Source organism: Acinonyx jubatus, chromosome A1 (genome assembly GCF_027475565.1).
Source record: "Acinonyx jubatus isolate Ajub_Pintada_27869175 chromosome A1, VMU_Ajub_asm_v1.0, whole genome shotgun sequence".
In the NCBI taxonomy this organism is placed as follows: domain Eukaryota; kingdom Metazoa; phylum Chordata; class Mammalia; order Carnivora; family Felidae; genus Acinonyx; species Acinonyx jubatus.
This window is the reverse complement of record NC_069380.1, coordinates 28,965,477-28,987,544: the sequence shown is the minus strand read 5'-3', so window position 1 is coordinate 28,987,544 and position 22,068 is coordinate 28,965,477. Positions and strand designations below refer to the sequence as shown.

Sequence of the window (22,068 nt, the reverse complement as noted above, 5' to 3'; positions counted from 1 at the left end):
ATGGTCAAAACTATAAATTATGTTTGTTTATGTAGTTGAGTTATAATGAATTAGCCTTTTGTGGACAAATTTACTGATTTTACCACTAGAAGGTAGATAATCTTTTTAATTAGATAAATTTGACATGTATAAGTGTAAGGTATGCAGGTGTTATTCTGATACATTTATATATAATGTGATTGCTGCTTTAGCAGTATTTATCACATTACCTAATGACAGTATTGTTGTCTATATTCATTATACTGTGTATTAAATCTCTGTGGCTTATATACTTACTTCTTGCCAGTTTGTACCCTTAAACAATATCAGCCTTAACCCTTCCGATCCCCTATTCCCTGGTAACAACAATTTTGCTTTCTGGTTTTTAGGAGTTTGACTTTTTTTAGATTCTACTTATAGGTGATATCATACAGTATGCTTGTCTTTTCTTTGACTTGTCTCATGTATTAGCATATTATGCTCAGGGTCCATCCATGTTGTTGCAAATGACAGGATATCCTCCTTTCTCGTGCCTGCACAGTATTCCATTATATATATGTACTACATCTTTTTTGTCCATTCATCTGTTGATGGGCATTTAGGTATGGCCATACTTTGGCTCTTGTGAGTAATGCTGCAGTAAGTGTGGGAGTGCATGTATCTTTTTGAAATCCTATTTACATTTCCTTTGGATATATACCCAGAAGTGGAACTGGTGGGTCAGATCATAGATCTATTTTTATTTTTTTGAGGAACCTCCATATGTTCTCCATAGTGGTTAGACCAGTTTACATATAATTCTTATATAAGGATACCTTTTTTTACCACATAGTCACCAAGAAGGTAAATAATCTGAAGGTTTGAAGAGAACTCAGTTCCAGATAAAAGGCATTTATTTAAGTACAGTGTATGTATCTTGTTGATGAATTTAGGCTTTAACTTGGGAACATTTCTGTCAGCATTTCTTCCATGACAAATCCACTGTCCTTAAACCAGGCAGATAAGCAGTCCCAGTTGTTGATCTTGCATAATAGTTGAGATAGTCAACCTGGAATGGTATTGTTCATTCTCTGAAAACTTCTTTCCGTGAAGTTTTTAAGCAGAATAAGAAGTTAATTGGCATTGCCCTCATCAGATAAGGACAGTTGTAACCAGACTTTGAAAATATTATCCTAGGGGCACCTGGGTGGCTCAGTCGGTTGAGCATCCAACTCTTGGTTTAGGCTCAGGTCATGATCTCACAGTTCGCTGGTTCAAGCCCCACATCAGGCTGCACGGAGCCTGTTTAGGATTCTCTCTCTCTCCCTCTGTCTATCCCTCCCCAACTCATGCTGTCTCTCTCAAAATAAATAAAAAGAAAAAAACTTTAAAAAAAATACATGTGTTAAAAATATTAACCTAGACATTGTTAATTAAAAGGAAAGGGTCGGGGCTGTATTTCCAATAAAGGATAAAACTGTATGTTTAAAGGAGAAAAAGGATGAAGGTGTTCCTGCAGAATTAAAGAGGAGTAGTTGAAAATTGATCTCACCAATTACGTGGATTGGGAAGTTTTGTTATGCTGCCCTGCGAGCAAATAAATCTTAGCATTTTGTATTTAAATGTGTTTAAATAGAATTTTTTCTATTAAATATTTTTCATAGCCTTGTTTGCCTAAATAGGGTATACGTTTCTCTAAAAGTATAATAATGCAGTACAAAGAGAAAAGAGTTTTAAAAACTAACTTCTTTTAAGATTTTCCCAAACATCTTTAGAATTTTCTTTCTTAAGTTATACTCCAAATTTTATGTTACAGTTTTTTGGAGGTTGTCTCATTTTTTCCTTCAATGATATGTCAAGTACTTCTTTTCCTTTAAACAATTAAGGATGTACATCATTTTTAGTGGCTACAGAGTGGTTAGGAGCACAGGCTTTGGAATCCACCAGAATTGCCATTTGCTAGCTATACAACCTTTGATTTTCATAAAAACTAAATAATGTAATGGTATAAACTGTTTATTATAGACCATTTGTAGCAAGTGTTTAATAAAGGGTATAAAATGCCATAAAAGTGGGATTTCTCTTCCTAACCTTTAGGTTGCTTAGAGTTTTCACTGTTAGAAAGAATGCTTCAGTGAGCACCCGTATGCAAGCATGTTTTCACATTTATTTTTGTAGGTTTAAGCTCTAGAGGTAAGACTGCAGAATTGAAGTATGAATATATTTTATATGTTGATAGCTGATACCAAGCTGTCTCCAGAAATGTTGGGCTAATTTATACTTTTGTAGAAATAACTTATTAAGTTATTTGGTAATAACTGGCTAATGTTTTTACAAAAAATTAAAGCCATTAAAACTACTCTTATCCCGCCCATGTAAATACCTAATGGATTAGATTAACTGTATTTGATTATTCTTTTCAGTACTTACTGATCTAATGCAGAAGAAAATTACATTTATTTATGTTTCTTTGAATATTGGTGAATGTATGTATTGTCTTGATTATCTTTGTACTTTTTGTCCGTCTTCTGTTAGAATGTTGGATTTGTTTATAAGGGATCTTTGCTATGAACATTAACCCTGTGTCATATTTGTTGTAAATGTTTATTATTTGTCTTTCTTTTTTTTTAAATCTTAACTCCATTATAATTAACATAGTATATTCTTTTTTTTTTTTAAATTTTTGCTATACAGAATATTTGGATTCGTATCTAGTTAAGTTTAACATTATTTTACTTCATGTTTTTTTTTTCATGTGTTTCTTTGATGTGAAAGATTAATATCAAGACATGGGAGGGACCATGGATTGGGGAATAGCTTTACTTTTTTCCAAGTAATTAACCAGAGTAAGTTTTAATATCTGGTAGAAGAGCTTCCCCTTAGCATTTCTCTTTTATAATTATGGGTATTTGTACATATTTGGTTTTCCAGATGAGCTTTATAATAACCTATGAAGTTCCCAAAAGAATCTTCTTGTCAAGCTTTTGATTGAAATAACAGTATTGTCTTATACCAGAAAAAAAGGTTGCATTGGTACTTCACCTTTCTTATGTCTTTTTCTTTAGAAATTTCAGAGCCAAGCATATCACCAGTAACAAGTACTGTCCCGCCAACCTCTGCATCAAATCAGCAGAAGGAAAAGAAGAAGAGGAAAAAAGACCCTTCAAAGGGAAGATGGGTAGAAGGCATAACCTCTGAGGGTTACCATTACTATTATGATCTCATCACAGGAGGTAGGTCATTTAGGCATAGAAACAGTAAGGAATAATAACTGACAGTTAATTTTGTGTTAATATTAGCACATTTAAGCAGTAGAAGAGTGTAGCTTTACATCTTTGCCACAATAGTAAAAAAGTTATGTGCCCTTTAAATACCCTTTTTGGGGCACCTCGGTGGCTCAGTTGGTTAAGTATCTGACTCTTGATTTCGGTTTAGGTCGTGATCTCATGGTTCCCGAGATTGAGTCTGGCAAGCTTTTTGGGATTCTCTCTCTCCCTCTTTCTTTGTCCCTTTCCTGCTCACTCCCCCCTGCTCCTCCCCCCTCACATAAATGAATAAATAAATAAGTATACAAATAAGTATATAGTTATATATATATATTATCCTCTTAGAATGACTTAACATCATACCTCATTAAAGCCTTAAGAATGGATTCCTTACAAATAAGTTAAAACTATATTTTTCTCAAAACTTTCCAAAACTATGAACTAAATGGAAATAAAATAAAACATTTTACATAGAAGTAAGGCGTTTCAGATCCACTTTGCAAATTGCAGGTGTTCTTAAAATACTCTGTCAGAAAGATTTTTCTATCCAAAAGTGGACTGGGAACCAGAAGCCATTTTCTTTTTTTATGTAGCTGTCTTGATTACCTAGTAAAGAACTACCCCGTCCACCCCAGATTAATGCTTTGGGTATCACTTTCTAATAAAATACATAATGGTATTTTCAAGTGAGAATATCAAAAACATTTTTTTGTTTTCCTTTAAAACTAAATGTATTGGGGATTTTTGTTCCATATAAATTCTGAGATAAATACATTTTTTTGTACATTTATGAAGCATCTTACTCTCAGAAACATAAAATTTAAGGTTAGAAATAAGCATGATAAAAGGAGGAATTTTAAAGTGTTACAGTATAGAGATATAAGTAAGATTATAAAGGAACTCAGAATACTGAGGTATTAATTGTGATTATGTGGATCTGACAGATCATCACAGAAATTGCTTTTGAGCTGATCTGTAAGATGAGAGGATCAGGGGGGCCCTGGGTGGCTCAGGCAGTTAAGTATCTGACTTGGGCTCAGGTCATGATCTCACAGTTTGTGAGTTCGAGCCTTGCATCAGGCTCTCTGCTGTCAGCAGCAGAGCTGGCTTTGGGTCTCTGTCTCCCTCTGTCTGTCTCTCATCCACATGTGCACACACATTCTCTCTCAAAAATAAATAAATATTAAAAAAACAAACAAACAGATGAGAGCATCAGGAATGATGTCTTATTCACTATTTGCATCCCTAGCACCAAACCCAGGGCCTAGCATGGTATAGACAGTTTATAGATATTGATTGAAAAAAGATTATATACTAGGTTGCTATAAGGGTAAAGCAAGCTTTCTAAACAGGTGTGATATGAAGCTTTAAAAAGTTTGAAAGTTTAGGGAATAGTCATCTGGTGGAGGTAAGACACACAGTTCTTTGAAGATGTCCTAGCAGAAGAAAGAGGCTGGAAAAATAGATTGGTGCCATATCATGGAGGATTAGGAGGATAATGCTGCCATTTACTGAGGTATGAAAGAAGGAAAGCCAGAAAAAAGTTAAGTAAGAATGATCAGAAAGGAAATGAGATCAGAGTTAACCATGAAGAAAACCTTGGGTTACAAGTATTATTGTAATTGTTATGATTTTTTTAGAATCACAGTATTGGACTACATAGGAATAGTATTAATCACTCACCATTTACACTGAGCCTTAAGAGAAGTGCAGGTGAGATAGTTCAGCAGTGAACCGTGATTGTATGCTAGAGATCATCAGTCTTGCTCAAATTTACATTGAAACTACTAATTATGTGTTCCTTCTAAATCCTATTGTCTGCTTCCTTTGTCTGCCATCCTACTGTATATACTCTTGTTCTCAGCAAGACCCTTGAACAACACAGGTATTAGGGGCACTGAAAATCTCCTTATAACTTTTTTTAAACTACAGCTGACATGCAATGTTATATTAGTTTCAGATGTACAAAACAGTGATTTGACAATTCTGTACATTAACCGATGCTCTCCACAAGTGTAGTCACCATACAGCATTATTGCAGTATTATTGGCTGTATTCCCTGTGCTGTACTTTTCTTCATCTCTGTGGCTTATTTATTTTATAACTGGAACTCTGAACCTGTTAATCCCCTTCACTTGTTTTATCTATCCTCCTTCTCCCCCCTTCTGTAACCACCAGTACTCAGTATTTAAGAGTCTGATTTGTTTTGTTGTTTTTTTTAGACTACACATGTAAATGAAATTATATGGTATTTGTCTTTCTCTGACCTACTTCACTTAGCATAATATTCTCTAGGTTCATCCATGCTGTCACAAATGGCAAAATTTTATTTTATTTTTTTTATGGTGAAGTAATATTCCATTGTGTGTGTGTGAGAGAGAGAGTTGTGAGAGAGCTATGTATCTCACATTTTTATCCATTCATCTATCAGTGAACACTTAGGTTGCTTCTATATCCTGGCTATTATAAATAAACGCTGCAATAAACATAGGGTACGTATATCTTTTCGAGTTAGTGTTTCATTTTCTTTGGATATATGTCTGTAGTGGAATTACAGGATCATAGGGTATTTTATAACTTCTGACTCCCCAAAAACTTAACTACTAATAGCCTATTGTTGACTGGAAGCCTTACGGATAACACTGTCAATTGACACATATTTTGTGCATGTGTTGTATACTGTATTCTTACAGTAATACCTTTTTCTTAATTTTTTCATTTCTAAACTACATGGTTCATCTAATTTTTTCAAATTGTCACAAATCTCTAAAAAAATTTCTCAGTTTATTTATTGAAAAAAATTTGCTTATAAGTGGACCCATGCAGTTCAAACTCCTGTTGTTCAAGGGTCACCTGTACTTATTTTTTCCTGCATCCTTCATCTTGTTCCTCTTCTGAGTCCTTCTTTCTGTCCCTCACTTTCCCCTCCCCAGGATGTTAAACTGCCATCTCATACCTTCAAAACTTACCAAGCCTGGGGTGCCTGCCTGGCTCAGTCTGAAGACCATGTGACTCTTGATCTCTGGGTTGTGAATTCAAGCCCCAAACTGGGTGTAGAGATTACTAATAAAAAAATAAATAAAAAACTTGAAAACTTTTCAAGCCTGAATTCCGTGAAGTCTTTAGGAGAAGTCCTACCTGGCTCTAATAATTCCTTTGAAAGTACCAGTAATTTCTAATCCTTCATTCAGTTCTTCCTTCTTGGCTAAATATTATTCACATGTGTTCTATACAGTATTACTGGGATATATGTTCTTTTTATTTTTCAATTATATTTTTAATTATAGATCTGCAGTGTTTTGTACACATTGAATATCTTGTAAATTTTTGCCAAATTTTTCAAGTTTTTCTTCTTTTTAAGCGAAAAAATTTTGTAAATGCAATATATTTTGCTTTAAGCATCCCAGTGGGAGAGACCTGAAGGATTTCAAGGAAACTTAAAAAAGGTAACTGAAGCACATTGATAGTGTCTTTGCTTTATTCTTTAAACTGATTGGTTCCCGGGGTTTTTATAGAGTTATTGTAAGCTAATTTTCTTCCAAATAAGCCCTTTCTACACACTTTGTTCCTTTATTTCTTTAATTCTTTTGTGAGAAGGCTGGGTGGAAGAAGAAAAGTGGTATCTACCTAAAAACTCCGTGTAGGGCAAATATCAGTTGGTTGACAGTCAGTTGCCATTCAGATGTCCCTACCCGTCTGCAAAGAATTGTTCCTGGCTTTCAGAGGTGAGATAGTCTCTCCCTGAGAGTTGGCTCAGTAGTAACACAAACCAAGCTTCCTGACCATAGTCAGTACTGTCACCCCTAACTCCTGGTGTCAAGAGAAAAGGAAAGGTAGTTGACTCTGCCTTAGTTATTTAACATAGTAAAACTACATCATTGTCTTCAGTTTATGCTTTTTTTTTCCCCTCCCAATAGACAGCAGGGAAGACTGTTTGGGTAGAAGGTTTAAGCGAAGATGGTTATACCTACTATTATAATACAGAAACAGGAGGTAAGTATTACCTTTGATTATTCTAACTATATAGAATTGTACTTGAAACTGCTTAGTAGCCTGCTGATAAAGGGAACTTGGGGGTTTTAGTATAGTGATAAACATGTTTCTATAGCAAGTATGTATTACTTTTTGTTGTTTGAAAACAATACAATAGAAAAGCAGAAAGATTCTCATTTATAATACACTGTACTGCTTATTATTCTCAATTGATACCCCATTCACAAATTTTAAAAATCATTTTTACTTTCACTGCCATTATTGATTTTTATTGTGACAGTTATAGGAGTATAATCATTAACTTGGAAGGTACCTTAGAAATCATCTAATTCAACTTGCCTTTTTTCCTTTTCTAAAAATCAAAACAAGCTATTTTAGCAGTGGCTGAGATTGTCAAATTTTCATTTTTACTAATTCAATAACATTTTGGTTAATATGAATATAAAATATAACTACTGTTACCTAGTTATTATGTAGGTTTTTCAAATTAAGATTTTATCTAATTTAATTTTATAAAATGGGTAATCAAGTAATTGTATTTAATTTCTACTATAATTAAATTTACCAGGATGTGTATAGTATCAATATAACTTTAGGAGACTTTATTAATTAAATTTCTACTATCGAAAACCCTCTACATACCATTAAATCTTTTAGGGGGAAGAGGCCTTCTTAGCCTCCAAGTAGATACCTAGCCTGCCCAGTGATAGTAATCATTCTATCTCAGTAAGATTGCAGTACTGAGTCTTTCTAAAGATAAAATAATATAGTGATACAGCTAGAGAGTTGGATCTGAGTTTAATGCATAGCTTCTTCCCTTAGCAGCTATATGATTGTGGGCAAGTCACTAAACCTATAGCTGCTCTTATGTAAAGTAGAAGTGATTATATGTACTGTCTTTGGTCATGAGGGTCAAGTATCTATAGTTCTCAGAACAGTACCTGATACATAGTAGGTGCTTAAGTTATTTACTTCCTGAAAGTTTTTTTATTTATGTGAAATATAGATAAGGAAATAATGTTTTTATTAATGTTGGAAAGCATCCTTTTTTTTTTTTTTTGTAAGATTTTATTTTTAAGTAATCTCTACACCCAACATGGGGCTCAAACTAACTCATAATCCCCAGATCAAGAGTTGCACACTCCACCAACTGAGCCAGCCAGGTGCCCCGGAAACCATCCTCTTTAATAAGAGACAAATTGATTTGCCCTCAAACAGTTCCAGTTTATGTCTAGATGAGTATAATTATTAATAGAGCCCCTTTCACTCTTAAAAACTGTCTCAGTTGGGCAGTAAATCTTAGAATCCCTTTTCCTTTTATTAAATGAAAAATAGAGAATAACTGCAAGATAATTAGAAATGCTATCATTTCTAGACCACTGGATGGCAGTAGAATTCAGTGGAGATTATTTTTTTCCTAGTATAAAAATGACAAATTATATTCATTCAGATCTTCACTGTATGATTTTACTTTGTGAGAATCCCAGGAAATCTTTGTGATAAATAAAGATTTATAAACTCTAGGAAATCTGATATGTGTTCAATATCACATATTGGTGTAAGTTATGAGAGTCTTTAGAAGGTATTGCCCAATTCTTAGGTCTCTTTCCTTTGGGGCTGTAGTTATACATCTAGAGAATCCAGATTGAAATCAGCTTCTAAAAGGTAAAAGAGCAAGAACTTTGGAAACTCTTATTTTAAGTTATCTTCTTAAGTGAATGATGGTGGGAAATAGATGCAATGTTGTTATTTAATACTATATTGTAAAAAAAAATAAAAGGTTAAAAAAAGTAATGTATTTTAAGTGATAGGGAATGTTATATCGGGAGTTATTTCTGAATAAAATTGGTAATAAGTAAATAACACGACTATTAAAATGTGTTGAATAGAATCCAGATGGGAAAAACCTGATGATTTCATTCCACATTCTGGCGACCTGCTTTCTAGTAAAGTCAATGAAAAGTCACTTGATACCCTAGAAGAGTCCAAATCATCAGATTCTCATAGTGATTCTGATGGGGAGCAGGAAGCGGAAAAAGGAGAGGCCTCTACAGAAACACAAAAGCCAAAAATAAAGTTTAAGGTAGGTTCTTGTTTTATTCTTTACAAAACTGTAACAATTTAAAGCCTGACAGACTTACCTAGTTTTCTGGTGGAAGATAGAAATAAAACCAAGACATGTATTTTTAGCAAATGGATAGATGGTTATTACCATTTATTAGTATCCGTCTGGTAGCAAGACAATCAGTTAATTGTCCTCATTAACTGTCCTCTCCTCATTAGGAGTTAGACCGCCTAAGTTTGAAATATCTCTAACATCCAGAGAGCTGTCTGAACATACAAGGTTGAGTATCTAGGCTAGAACTACTAATTTGAGTATTACCAGCTTACTAGTAGTAATTTAAATCTCAGATTGGGTGAGATAACCTAGGAAAATGATTTTGGGTAACATTAAACGTCTCAGTGACTGGCAGGGAAAGAGGAGCCCACAATGAAAAGAGTGGCTAGAAAGTTATACAGAGAAGCAAAATCTAATATCCAAGAAGCCAAAGGAATAGAGAACATCAGGGATTAATTAGGTCTAGGAAAAGAAAAACCTCCATTGAATTTTACAATAAAGAAGGCCTTAAGCCTTTCCTGCAGTTTTACCAGAGTTTGGGGTGGTGGAACTCAGATTGTATTGTACAGCTGAAACTAGTATTATACTATATATTAACTAACTAGAATTTGAATAAAAATTTTAAAAAAAGATTTTAGAGGAAGGACAACTGTTTCACGGTGTGTATGTGGTTTGGATATGAAATGAAAAGTAGAAATTAGTTGACAGGCTGATGGCTGCACATTGACTCTTAATCATGAGAGGTTTATGGTGGTGATGTGTTAAGAGGGACTCCACAAAGGAGATAGAAAGGGGGTACCAACAAGGGTAGGCAGGCTGGTCATGGAGCAAGGAATAAACTCATTTTCGGTAAGAAGATAAGGTTTTCCTTTAAGAAGTAGGACTATGGATGAGTTGGTATCAGGGAAGAAATTGAGAGTCATACCCTTTTAGCCTTAGTTTACTCATTCATAAAGAAATTAAGATTGCTTGCTGAGAGTGAGGAGCTTTGAAGAGCTTGACAACACTAATGGATTGAAACAGTCACTCAGCTGGGGTGTGAGACGAATTGAACCAAGTAATAGGATTCACAGGTGGTACTGAGTCCCCAGCCATAGCCGGAAAGTAAAATCAGTCATTTCTGTAGTATTGTTAGTCCTCCTTTTGTGATCTTTCCAGCAGGAGCTCAGGTGGCAAGGCAAAAATGACACATAGCATTGATTCATGGTTGACATTACTGACCTGAGAAGTGAAGAAAATTCAGTGATGCTGGAGAGAGGGTATTTTGAGACCACACATAGGATCTCATCATAGTTTTGATTTGTATTTCCATGATGATGAGTGATGCTGAGCATCTTTTCATGTGTCTATTCGCCATCTGGATGTCTTCTTTGCAAAAATATCTGTTCATGTCTTCTGCCCATTTTTTCAATTATTTATTTGTTTTTTGGATGTTTGTATAAGTTCTTTATGTGTTTTAGATATTAACCATTTATGGGATGTGTCATCTTCAAATATTTTCTCCCATTAAGTAGGTTACCTTTTAGTTTTGTTGATTGTTTGCTTTGCTATGCAGAAACTATTTATTTTGATATAGTCCCAGTAGTTTATTTTTGCTATTTTTCCCTTCCCTCAGGAGACATATCTAGAAAATGTTGCTACAGCCCATATCAGAAACATTACCACCTATGTTCTTTTCCAGGATTTTTATGGTTTTAGGTCTCACATTTAGGCTTTTAATCCATTTTGAATTTTTTTTTGTGTATGGTTTAAGAAAATGGTCCAGTTTCATTTTTTTGCATGTAGCTGACCGGTTTTCCCAGCACCATTTATTGTAAAGTCTTTTTCCCATTGTGTAGTCTTTCCTGCTTTGTCAAAGATTAATTGACCATATAATTGTGGGTTCATTTCCGGCTTTTCTGTTTTGTTCCGTGGATCCAAGTGTCTATTTCTGTGCCAGTACCATACTCTCTTGATCACTACAGCTTTGTAATACAACTTGAAGTCTGTGATTTTTTTTCCCCCTCTTAGTAACACTTGACACACCAATGATTGGATAAGTCTGTGTTGAAATTTTTTAGGTCCTATACAATAGACAGTCATGGGAACAAAGATATTTAAGGGTGCAGGCAAAAATATATATTTCTAAAATGATTCTCTGTGGACATGGAGCTCTATAATGAAGGATGTAAAATAAAATCTGTCAGCATCACTGATCATCAGGGAAATGCAAATAAAAAGTATAAGGAGTGGGGCACCTGGGTGACTCAGTCAGTTGAGTGTCCCACTTTGGCTCAGGTCATGATCTTGTACTTCACGAGTTCGAGCCCCGCATCAGGCTCTGTGCTGACAGCTTGGAGCCTGGAGCCTACTTTGGATTCTGTTGTCTCCCTGTCTCTCTGCCCCTCCCCCACTTACACTCTGTCTCTCTCTCAAACATAAACAAACATTAAACAAAAAAATTTTTTTAAATAAAAAGTACAGGAGATACCACTTCACAGCTCCCAGAATAGCTAAAATCAAAAACAATAAACAGGTGTTGGCAAGGATGTAGAGAAAAAGGAACCCCCTAACACTGTTGTTAGGAATGCAAACTGGTGGAGCCATTGTGGAAAACAGTATGGAGGTTCCTCAAAAGAATTAAAAATAGAACTACCCTAGGATCCAGTAATCACACTACTGGGTATTTATCCAAAAAATACACAAACTCAGAGGGTTACATGCACCTGTATGTTTATTACAACATTATTTACAATAGCCAAACTATGGAAGCACCCCAAGTGCTCATGGATAAAGAAGATGTGTATATATAGTGTATATATACACAGTGGAATATTATTTGGCCATAAAAAAGGAGTGAAATCTTGCCATTTGCAAAGAAATGGATGGAGCTAGAAAGTATAATGGTAAGCAAAATAAGTCAGTCACAGGAAGACGAATGCTATGTTATTTCATTTGTATGTAGAATTTAAGAAACAACGCAAATGGGCAAAGGAAAAAAAGACAAACCAGGAAACTGAACCTTAACTATAGAGAATAAGCTGATAGTTACCAGAGGGAAGGTGGGTGGGGGGATGGATAGTTTATGGGGATTAAAGAATACACTTCCAATGTTTTATTTATTTTTTTTTTTCAACGTTTATTTATTTTTGGGACAGAGAGAGACAGAGCATGAACGGGGGAGGGGCAGAGAGAGAGGGAGACACAGAATCGGAAACAGGCTCCAGGCTCCGAGCCATCAGCCCAGAGTCTGACGCGGGGCTCGAACTCACGGACCGCGAGATCGTGACCTGGCTGAAGTCGGACGCTTAACCGACTGCGCCACCCAGGTGCCCCACACTTCCAATGTTTTAAAGAATGATCAAAAATAAATAAAATGATTCACTATGGATGTGGATCTCTGTAATGATGAGGTCAGCAAACTAAGGACATAAAGAGAAGTTAAGGCATTAGAGATGGTAATAAGGTTATAGACAGGAGGTAAGGAAGGGAGGAAGCCAGAAGAATAACTTACTGTAGTTAGAAGGGGGGACTTTTAGAGTTTAAAATTTCACAAGTGGGACATTTTTGAGTGATGACATAATTCAAATTAAAAAGGAACATAGATGTGAGGATTTACTATTTGAATACTACCTATGTACTAGGCGCTATGTATGATGGAAAATATATAACGTTAGGTGACTGAAATATAGCGAAAGGCACAGTCCTTGATTTTGGGGCTCACAAAACAGGCTAGGGAATTTTTAAGGTCCAAAATGATGAGTTGAATAGAAAGAACATGGTAGAAAACAACCACAAAAAATATGGTAAAGACATCAGTGTATATGGGATAGTGGCCAAAGGTCATTAGCTCATGTAAGGAAGCATGGAAGACAACTCTATAGGAGGTGATATATGCTCCAGAGGAGGAGGCATTTATTACATTGCATTAGAATCAAGGCATAAATTATGATCTCTAAAAATCTGTTATTAAAAAGAAGTCAGAGCTTGGAAACAGTGAAGAGAATGCTAAAAGCACATGCTGCTTCCTATCTTTATGATGGAACAGCATGAGGGAATGAGTTAATATCCACTTAAAGAATTACAGAACAGTGTCCTAGGATCACCACACATGGTTGTGCATTTTGAAAAGAGGCTGAAATTAGTGCATGGTCCCTTTGCCAAACTGGATCGTAGGGCTTTGTTATTCCAGATGAAGGGGTGCCATAAGAATACCACCCTAGCCAGGGGCTCCCATAGGACCTGCTTCTCCCTCAAGGTGTGTCTTTTCTCATTTCATAGTTAGCAGTTATTGACTCCACTGAGGCTTTGGCACTGTCCTCAATGTAAAGACGATTTCAGTTAAGACTGATAGGTTGAGGGAGTTCTTTACAAAGACAATGAGTATAGAAAGGTTTAATGACATGGCCTTAAACTCAGAAAAGGTACAGTGTAAGGGGAGATGACTGTAGAATATGTAAGTGAGGAGGGAAGGCAGAAAAGAGTATTAAAAAGGCCAGTGTATGTCTTTAATGGTGGAATGTTAATACAATTGTTTTTAAAAGCCAGCCTTAGTAGCACCTGTGCGGCTCAGTTGTTTGAGCATCCAGCTCTTAGTTTTGGCTCAGATCATGATCTCACGATTAGTGAGTTCGAGCCCCGAGTCAGTGCTTGGGATTCTGTCTCCTTCTCTCTCTGCCCCTCCCTGACTCGTTCTGTCTCTGTCTCTTGCTTAAAATATGTTTTTTCTTTGGCATTTCAGGAAAAAAATAAAAGTAGTGACAAAGGAACTGAACCAGAAACACAGAAAGAAAAAACTACCCAAGAGCAAAATTCATCAGGTCCAAATGAAGAAAAATCCAAAGCTCCTAAAAAATCAAACCCATATGGAGAATGGCAAGAAATTAAACAAGAAGTTGAGTCTCAGTAAGTACCTGAAACTTAACCCACTCTTCCTACAAATTGTATTGTATATCTCAGTACTTCCTTCCATACATTTCAGTAACTCATTTCAAGGATAAGGTGCTCTTGGAAAGTGTGGCTCATTTCTTTTACTTCTAGAATGGTTTTATTTCTTCTAACTAGGTATTCTTAAATATTTTAAAATGTAAACTGTGGTTATTTAAAAAAAAATTTTTTTTAATGTTTATTTTTGAGACAGAGAGAGACAGAGCATGAACGGGGGAGGGTCAGAGAGAGGGAGACAGAATCTGAAGCAGGCTCCAGGCTCAAGCTGTCAGCACAGAGCCTGACATGGGGCTCGAACTCACAGACTGTGAGATCATGACCTGAGCCGAAGTTGGATGCTTAACCGACTGAGCCACCCAGGCGACCCAAAAATGTGGTTATTTTAAAAAGTAAGCTAATGATTGGGTTTTTTAATAGAGATGCCAATATATGTTTGTTTTAATTCCAGTATAGTCAACATACAGTGTTATATTTGTTTCAGGTATACAATATAGTGATTTAATGATTCTGTATATTACTCAGTCCAGGCTAATGATTATTTTGATTCCTACCCAAACATAGCATTTCTTTTTTTTTTTTTTTTTTGAATGTTAAATATTTTGTAGTTTCATTGAGTTTAATTGAATCGGAGTACAAAACTTATGCATATTAATTTGTAGCTCATTAACATATTATGTATATATTACAAACAAAACCATTCTAGACAATACTAGGTTTCCAAAGAATTTTTTTTTTATATATTTTTTAAATTTAAATTTTAGTTTTTTAATTTACATCCATATTAATTAGCATATACTGCAACAGTGATTTCAGGAGTAGATTCCTTAATGCCCCTTACCCACTTAGCCCATCCCCCCTCCCACAACCCCTCCAGTAACCCTCTGTTCTCCATATTTAAGAGTCTCTTACGTCTTGTCCCCCTCCCTGTTTTTATATTATTTTTGCTTCCCTTCACCTGTTTTGTATCTTAAAGTCCTCATATGAGTGAAGTCATATGATATGTGTCTTTCTCTGACTAATTTCGCTTAGCATAATATCCTCTAGTTCCATCCACGTAGTTGAAAATGGCAAGATTTCATTCTTTTTGATTGCTGAGTAATACTCCATTGTATATATACATATACCACATCTTCTTCATCCATTCATCCATTGATGGACATTTGGGCTCTTTCCATATTTTGGCTATTGTTGACAGTGCTGCTATAAACATTGGGGTGCATGTGTCCCTTCAAAACAGCATACCTGTATTCCTCGGATAAATACCTAGTAGTGCAATTGCTAGATCGTAGGGTAGTTCTATTTTTAAGTTTTTGAAGAACCTCCATACTATTTTCCAGAGTGGCTGCACCAGTTTGCATTCCCACCAGCAGTGCAAAAGAGATCCTCTCTCTCCATCTGCTCGCCAACATCTGTTGTTGCCAGAGTTCTTAATGTTAGCCATTCTGACAGGTGTGAGGTAGTATCTCATTGTGGTTTTGTGTTTCCCTGATGATGAGTGATGTTGAGCATTTTGTCATGTGTTGGTTGGCCATCTGGATGTCTTCTTTGGAGAAGTGTCTATTCGTGTCTTTTGCCCATTTCTTCACTGGATTATTTGTTTTTTGGGCGTTGAGTTTGATAAGTTCTTTATAGATTTTGGATACTAACCCTTTATCTGATATGTCATTTGCAAATATCTTCTCCCATTCCATCAATTGCCTTTTAGTTTTGCTGATTGTTTCCTTCGCTGTGCAGCTTTTTCTTTTGATGACATCCCAATAGTTCATTTTTGCCATAGCATTTCTTGTGACCACAGATTCAGACACTAACTCATACCATTTATATATGAACATTGTCACACTCACCATCCTTATTCTGTCAGAGAAACAAATACCTGCATATTTAATGAAGGCTTCCATAGATCTGAAGAGCAGAAAAAAAGCTTATTTTGTTACTGTCTTGAAAATGGTTTATTGCAGTTCAGCAAAGTTTTAAAGCCAGTATTCAAGAAACAGAACAGTTTTATCAATTAAACCAGTATCAAGGTAGGGATGTTACCTGATTTGTATTACTAGGTTTGTATTACTAGCTCACATGTTTAAATTACTGTCTTGAGAGTATTTACACAATAAAAGGAAGACTTCACTCCCAGCTCCACAAATTAGTGTTTCTTAAATGTTTAAATCTTTAGGTGAATAAAAAAAAGTACGAGTTAGCAGTTTTTCTTCAAAATATTAATGCTTTGAGATGATAGTTTAGATGACTACTCTGTGGATACTTTTACAGTGAAATTATTTATAGTTAAAACTGTACTTTAATGAAAAGATTGTATTTTTTCATAAGATAGAGTAACACAAGTTTTGGCCAGCTTTGTACCGATGGTTTGACTTACGATTTTTCAACTTTAAGATGGTGCAAAAGCAATAGGCATTCAATAGAAACCACACTTCAAATTTTGAACTTTTTCCTCGGCCTAGCAGTACCCTGCCATACAATACTCTGTACACTGTCAGGCACCCATGCAATCATGAGGGTAAACAGCCAGTATACTTAGAACCATTCTGTTTTTCACCATCAGTATGGTATTCAATTAATTATATGAGATATTCAGTACTTTATATAAAATAGGCTTTGTGGTGAATGATTTTCCCCAATTTAGGCTACTGTACATGTTCTGAGCTCATTTAAGGTAGGCAAGGTTATGATGTTAAGTAGACTAGGTGTACTAAATGCATTTTCAGTTTACAATATTTTCCATTTACAGTGGATTTATCAGGGCACATAACCCCATCATAAGGGAAGATCTATATGCAATTCTAATAAAAATTAGTTCTGTAGGGGGCACCTAGGGTGGCTCAGTCAGTTAAGCGTCCAACTCTTGATTTTGGCTCAGGCGTGATCTCACGGTTCATGAATTCAAGCCCTGCATTGGGCTGTGTGTTGACAATGCAGAGCCTGCTTGAAATTGTCTCTCTCCCTCTCTCTCTATCCCTTCCCTGCTCCCACGCTCTCTCTACTTCAAATAAATGAACTTTGAAAAAACAATTAATTTTGTAGGGATAACATACCATAGTATAGATTAGAACTGCTGTCAAAATGTTACTATTGTTATGAGAGTTTAGGTTGTATTTGTTACTGTGATAATAGATAAAATGCGTTCAATGCAGCATACTGCCAAGCACCATGATAAGCATACTGACTGTATATACTGAAATTGCAGAAATAACAGGCTGCATTACTTCAGCCCCTGAATGATTTTTTAAGTGACTTACAATAGGAAAGTGGTCTTACTACACCAACATTTCTTAAAGTTAAGATTTCTTGAAATTCGACTACTTGGTTTTCTGTGTGGTAAGTGTACTGTATGTAAAAGCATGCTTGTTAAATTTTAACATTGTCAGTCATTTTAACATGTGATGGATTATGTCTGACTTCACAAGTAGATAAGCCTAATTTCTTAAGAGGTTCCTCCCTAAAAATAACCAATATATTTTGATTATGGAAAATTTTTGAAATTGAAGAAAAGTTTAAGAATAACTGTTTAGTTACCCAGAGATAATAGTAACATTTTGGAGTATCTTCCTCAGCTTTTATCTTTTTCCCTACTTAGTATTGTATTATTAATATCCTTGTACTTTGTTAAAATTTTGTAAATGTTATTTTTTTTTAAGTTTATGTATTTATTTTGAGTTGGGAGGGTCAGAGAGGAGAAAGAGAATCCCAAGCAGGGTTCACACTCCCAGCATGGAGCCCAGTGCGGAGCTTGAACCCACGAACTGTGAGATCATAACTTGAGCTGAAACCAAGATTTGGATGCTCAACCAACTGAACCACCCAGGCGCCCCTATAAGTGTTATTTTTAACTGCTATATAATATTAATCTTTTAAGATGTGCTTTCATTTTACTCAGCCATTCCCTGTTAGGCAGTTAGATTATTTTTGCACATTTTGTTGTCATAACATTCTGATTACTGTATAGATATATCACTCTACACATTCCTGACAATTTCTAGAAATGGAATACCTGTTGAAAGGATGTGAACATGTTGAAAATCTTGATTCACAGTGGCCAATTACTTTCCAGAAAGAGCATACCAATCTATACTCCATCAGCAGTTTCTGAAAATGTCTGTCCCATTGGACCCTTTCAGCATTAGCTATTTCTAAATTTTTAAGTATTTTCTATTCAGCAAAAAGTATGTCATTTTAGTTTTCTTTGATTTACCCATATAAATTTTTTTCATATATTAGTGTTTCGTATTTACTCTTTTCCATTGAATTATTAGTCTTATTTCTGTAAGTTCCTTTTGTAGTACAGATGCTAACCATTGATTAGTTGTAGGTATTGTGGATTTTCCACATCTCTAGTTTGACTGTTAATTGTGTTTATAATGGTTTTAGATGTGCACAATTTCATCAGGTTTAACTAGTCCCATTGTTTTTCCTTTTGTTATCTATTTTATTGATGTCATTTTCCATCCAGAAGTCAAATATGTACTTGTATTTCCTTCTGGTTTGTGTGGTCTGTCAACTATTTAATGCATCATATGAGATGAGATTCTAAAGTAGTTATTTATCCTACCTGCCCAACTAGTTTTGCCAGTACCATTCTTCCCCAGTTTTATGTACCATTCTTTCCCCCACTTTTTTAAGTGACACTTATTTTTTAATCTTGTCTTTTTTTTAAGTTTATTTATTTATTTTGAAAGAGAGGGCACACGCACAAGTGGGGTCAGAGCATAGAGAGAGAGAGGGAGAGAGAGAATCCCAAACAGGCTCCATACTGGCAGTGCAGAGCGTGAGGCAGGACTTGAACTCACAAATCCACGAGATCATGACCTGAGCTGAAGTTGTATACTTAACAGATGCTTAACTGACTGAGCCACCCATACGCCCCTAATCTTGTGTTTAATTCTCAAGTTTACCAGTTTGTTTCTAGCTGCTTTTTTGTTCCATTAGCCTATCTATTCTTGTGATAGTACTGTAAAGATGTCATTATTGTAATTTAATTATATGCTTTTATACGATATGTTCTGACATCTGGTGATATGTCCTTTATTTTTTTTAATTTTCTTAAGTAGTTCCTTCCTGTTTTTCTTTTTTTTATTTTTTTTAATATTTATTTATTATTGAGAGTCAGAGACAGAGCGTGAGCATGAGAGGGGCAGAGAGAGGGGGAGACACAGAATCTGAAGCAGGCTCCAGGCTCTTGAGTTGTCAGCACAGAGCCTGATGCAGGGCTTGAACTCACAAACTGCGAGACCATGACCTGAGCCGAAGTCAGACACCCAACCGGCTGAGCCACCCAGGCGCCCCATCCTGTTTTGTTTTTCTTTTTATTCTTTTCCAGACAAATTAAATCCTTTTGTAAATGTTCAACAGCTACAATCTAATTTTAGTCAAAATGATTGAAATTATATTTTACTTGTTGAATTTGATTTTTAAAAAATTGACATGTTTTCAGTATTTTATGTTTTCACCCAAAAACGTCGCATATCTGTTTTTACTCAAGTCATCAGGTATGATTCTCTACACAACTTTTGTAGCTGCCTCTTTGTGAGTCTCATACTTGCATTCTTGAATATAGGCAAGGTAGCCATTTAGTCTACCTTAGTTCACTTCTGCACCCAAAAAAGTAAAAACAGTGCCTGGCACATAGTAAATGCTTAGTAAATGTTAAGTACATAAATTTTTACATGTTTTGCTTTTTTTAAATTGTGGATTTAACCCATGTTTTCTACTATTTTTTTAACTAGTAATTATAGTATGAAGAAGCTTGAGTCCAATTGTGGTGCTGAATTATTGTATTATTTATAAAACTTATTTTTTTGAATCTTGGGTTTTTCATGAAGAAATTTGTCTGCAAATATTTTGTAATCCTTTTTCTGCTGATTTTACTTCCCATTTATTTCATGTTCTATTTTAGTTAGATTTTCATACTCTGTGGTATAGTGATGAAAGTGAGCATTTATGTTTTCTGATTTCAGTGGAAATGTCTCTAAAATTTATATTAAGGATTATATTGACTATTTGCTTAAGATAGATAATTTTTATTATGTTGAGGAAGCATGCTTTATTTCCAGATTTTTAAAGGATTATTAACAGGGACACCTGGGTGGCTCAGTTGGTTAAGCTCCCGACTTCAGCTCAGGTCATGATCTTGCTTTTTGTGAGTTGGAGCCCCGCATCGGGCTCTGTGCTAACAGCTCAGAACCTGGAGCTGCTTCAGATTCTGTGTTTCCCTCTTGCTCTGTCCGTCCCCTGCTTTCATTCTGTCTCTCTTTTTCTCTCAAAAATAACGATTAAAAAAAAGTAGCTTTTGATGAATTTCACTGGTGATACCTTTAATGGTGGTCTATAGTTTAATTGTGTTTTTGTTAGATGTGTGATATCGTTATCAGATTTTTCTATACAATTTATGCTACATAAAGTGAATTAGGTAGTTTTCCATTTTTATTTATGCTTTTTTCCCCCCAGTAACTTTGCAGTATCTTTTTTTTTCCAGTAACTTTCCATTCGTTCATATTCTAGAATACAAGTTTCTCAGCAATTAGAAAGTTTAAAAGAAAATACTAGTATAGTCCTCTGGTCCTGGAATTCTAGGGGAGTTAATTTTTTTATAACTTACTGGTTTCTTGCTTACTATCTTCGTGACTGTGGGCAAATTGCCTAATGTACCTAAGCCTCGATTTCTTCATCTGTAAAATGCCATAATAGTTCTAATTTCTAATTTATTGTGAGGAATAAATTAAAAAGACAAATCAAAGGCACCTGGGTGGCTCAGTTGGTTTAGCGACCAACTCTTGATTTCAGCTCAAGTCATGATCTCATGATTCATGGGATTGAGCCCCACATCCAGCTCCATGCTGACAGTGCGGAGTCTGCTTGTAGTTTCCCTTCTCCCTCTCTCTGCTCCTTCCCCACTTATGCTCCCCCCCCAAAATAAATAAATACAAAGTAAAAAATAAAAAGCAACACAGCATCACTATGCAGTTGGTCTCTAGAACATCTAAATACTCAATAACTTACACGCTTGCAGCTGTTCTTGGGGAGTGGAGGATTCTCGAGTACTAGTTTTGGTAATTTATATTTTTCCCTAGAATCTTTTTTTTTTTTAAATGTTTATTTTTGAAAGAACGTGAATGGGGAAGGGTCAGAGAGAGAGAGAATCTGAAGCAGGCTCCAGTGTCTGAGCTGTCAGCACAGAGCTCAACATGGGGCTTCAGCTCATGAACTGCAAGATCATGACCTGAGCCAAAGTCAGACCCATTATTGACTGAGCCGCACAGGCGCCACTCCCTAAGATCCCATCAAAGCTTAAATTTTAAAACATATGGTAATACATTGAACTTTCTGTATAGCTTGAGTTTTTCAGGTGTTAATGCCTCCTTTTGTTTTTATTTTTTTATTTTTTTAATTATTTATTTTTTAATTTACATCGAAGTTAGCATATGGTGCAACAATGATTTCAGGAGTAGATTCCTTAACCCCCTTAACCCATTTAGCCCATCCCCCCTCCCACAACCCCTTCAGCAACCCTCCGTTTGTTCTCTATTTATAAGAGTCTCTTATGATTTGTCCCCCTCCCTGTTTTTATATTATTTTTGCTTCCCTTCCCTTGTGTTCATCTGTTTTGTATCTTAAAGTCCTCATATGAGTGAAGTCATACGATATTTGTCTTTCTCTGACTAATTTCGCTTAGCATAATACCCCCTAGTTCCATCCATGTGGTTGCAAATGGCAAGATTTCATTCTTTTTAATTGCCGAGTAATACTCTATTGTATATATACCAACTAAGCCAACCCTCAGGGTGCTCCATTGTATGT

At 35.4% G+C, this 22,068-nt stretch overlaps 1 protein-coding gene across 2 annotated transcripts in view; it reads left to right on the top strand.

The window, feature by feature from the left end:
- Positions 1 to 22,068, top strand: part of WBP4 (WW domain binding protein 4) — a 65,164-nt gene that overhangs the window by 3,922 nt on the left and 39,174 nt on the right. For both annotated transcript variants that reach the window (XM_027064952.2, XM_053216149.1), the window contains exons 5-9: positions 3,024 to 3,191; positions 6,624 to 6,670; positions 7,142 to 7,217; positions 9,107 to 9,300; positions 14,057 to 14,220. In XM_027064952.2, coding sequence (XP_026920753.1) covers positions 3,024 to 3,191; positions 6,624 to 6,670; positions 7,142 to 7,217; positions 9,107 to 9,300; positions 14,057 to 14,220 — 649 coding nt within the window. The remainder of the gene's footprint in view (positions 1 to 3,023; positions 3,192 to 6,623; positions 6,671 to 7,141; positions 7,218 to 9,106; positions 9,301 to 14,056; positions 14,221 to 22,068) is intronic.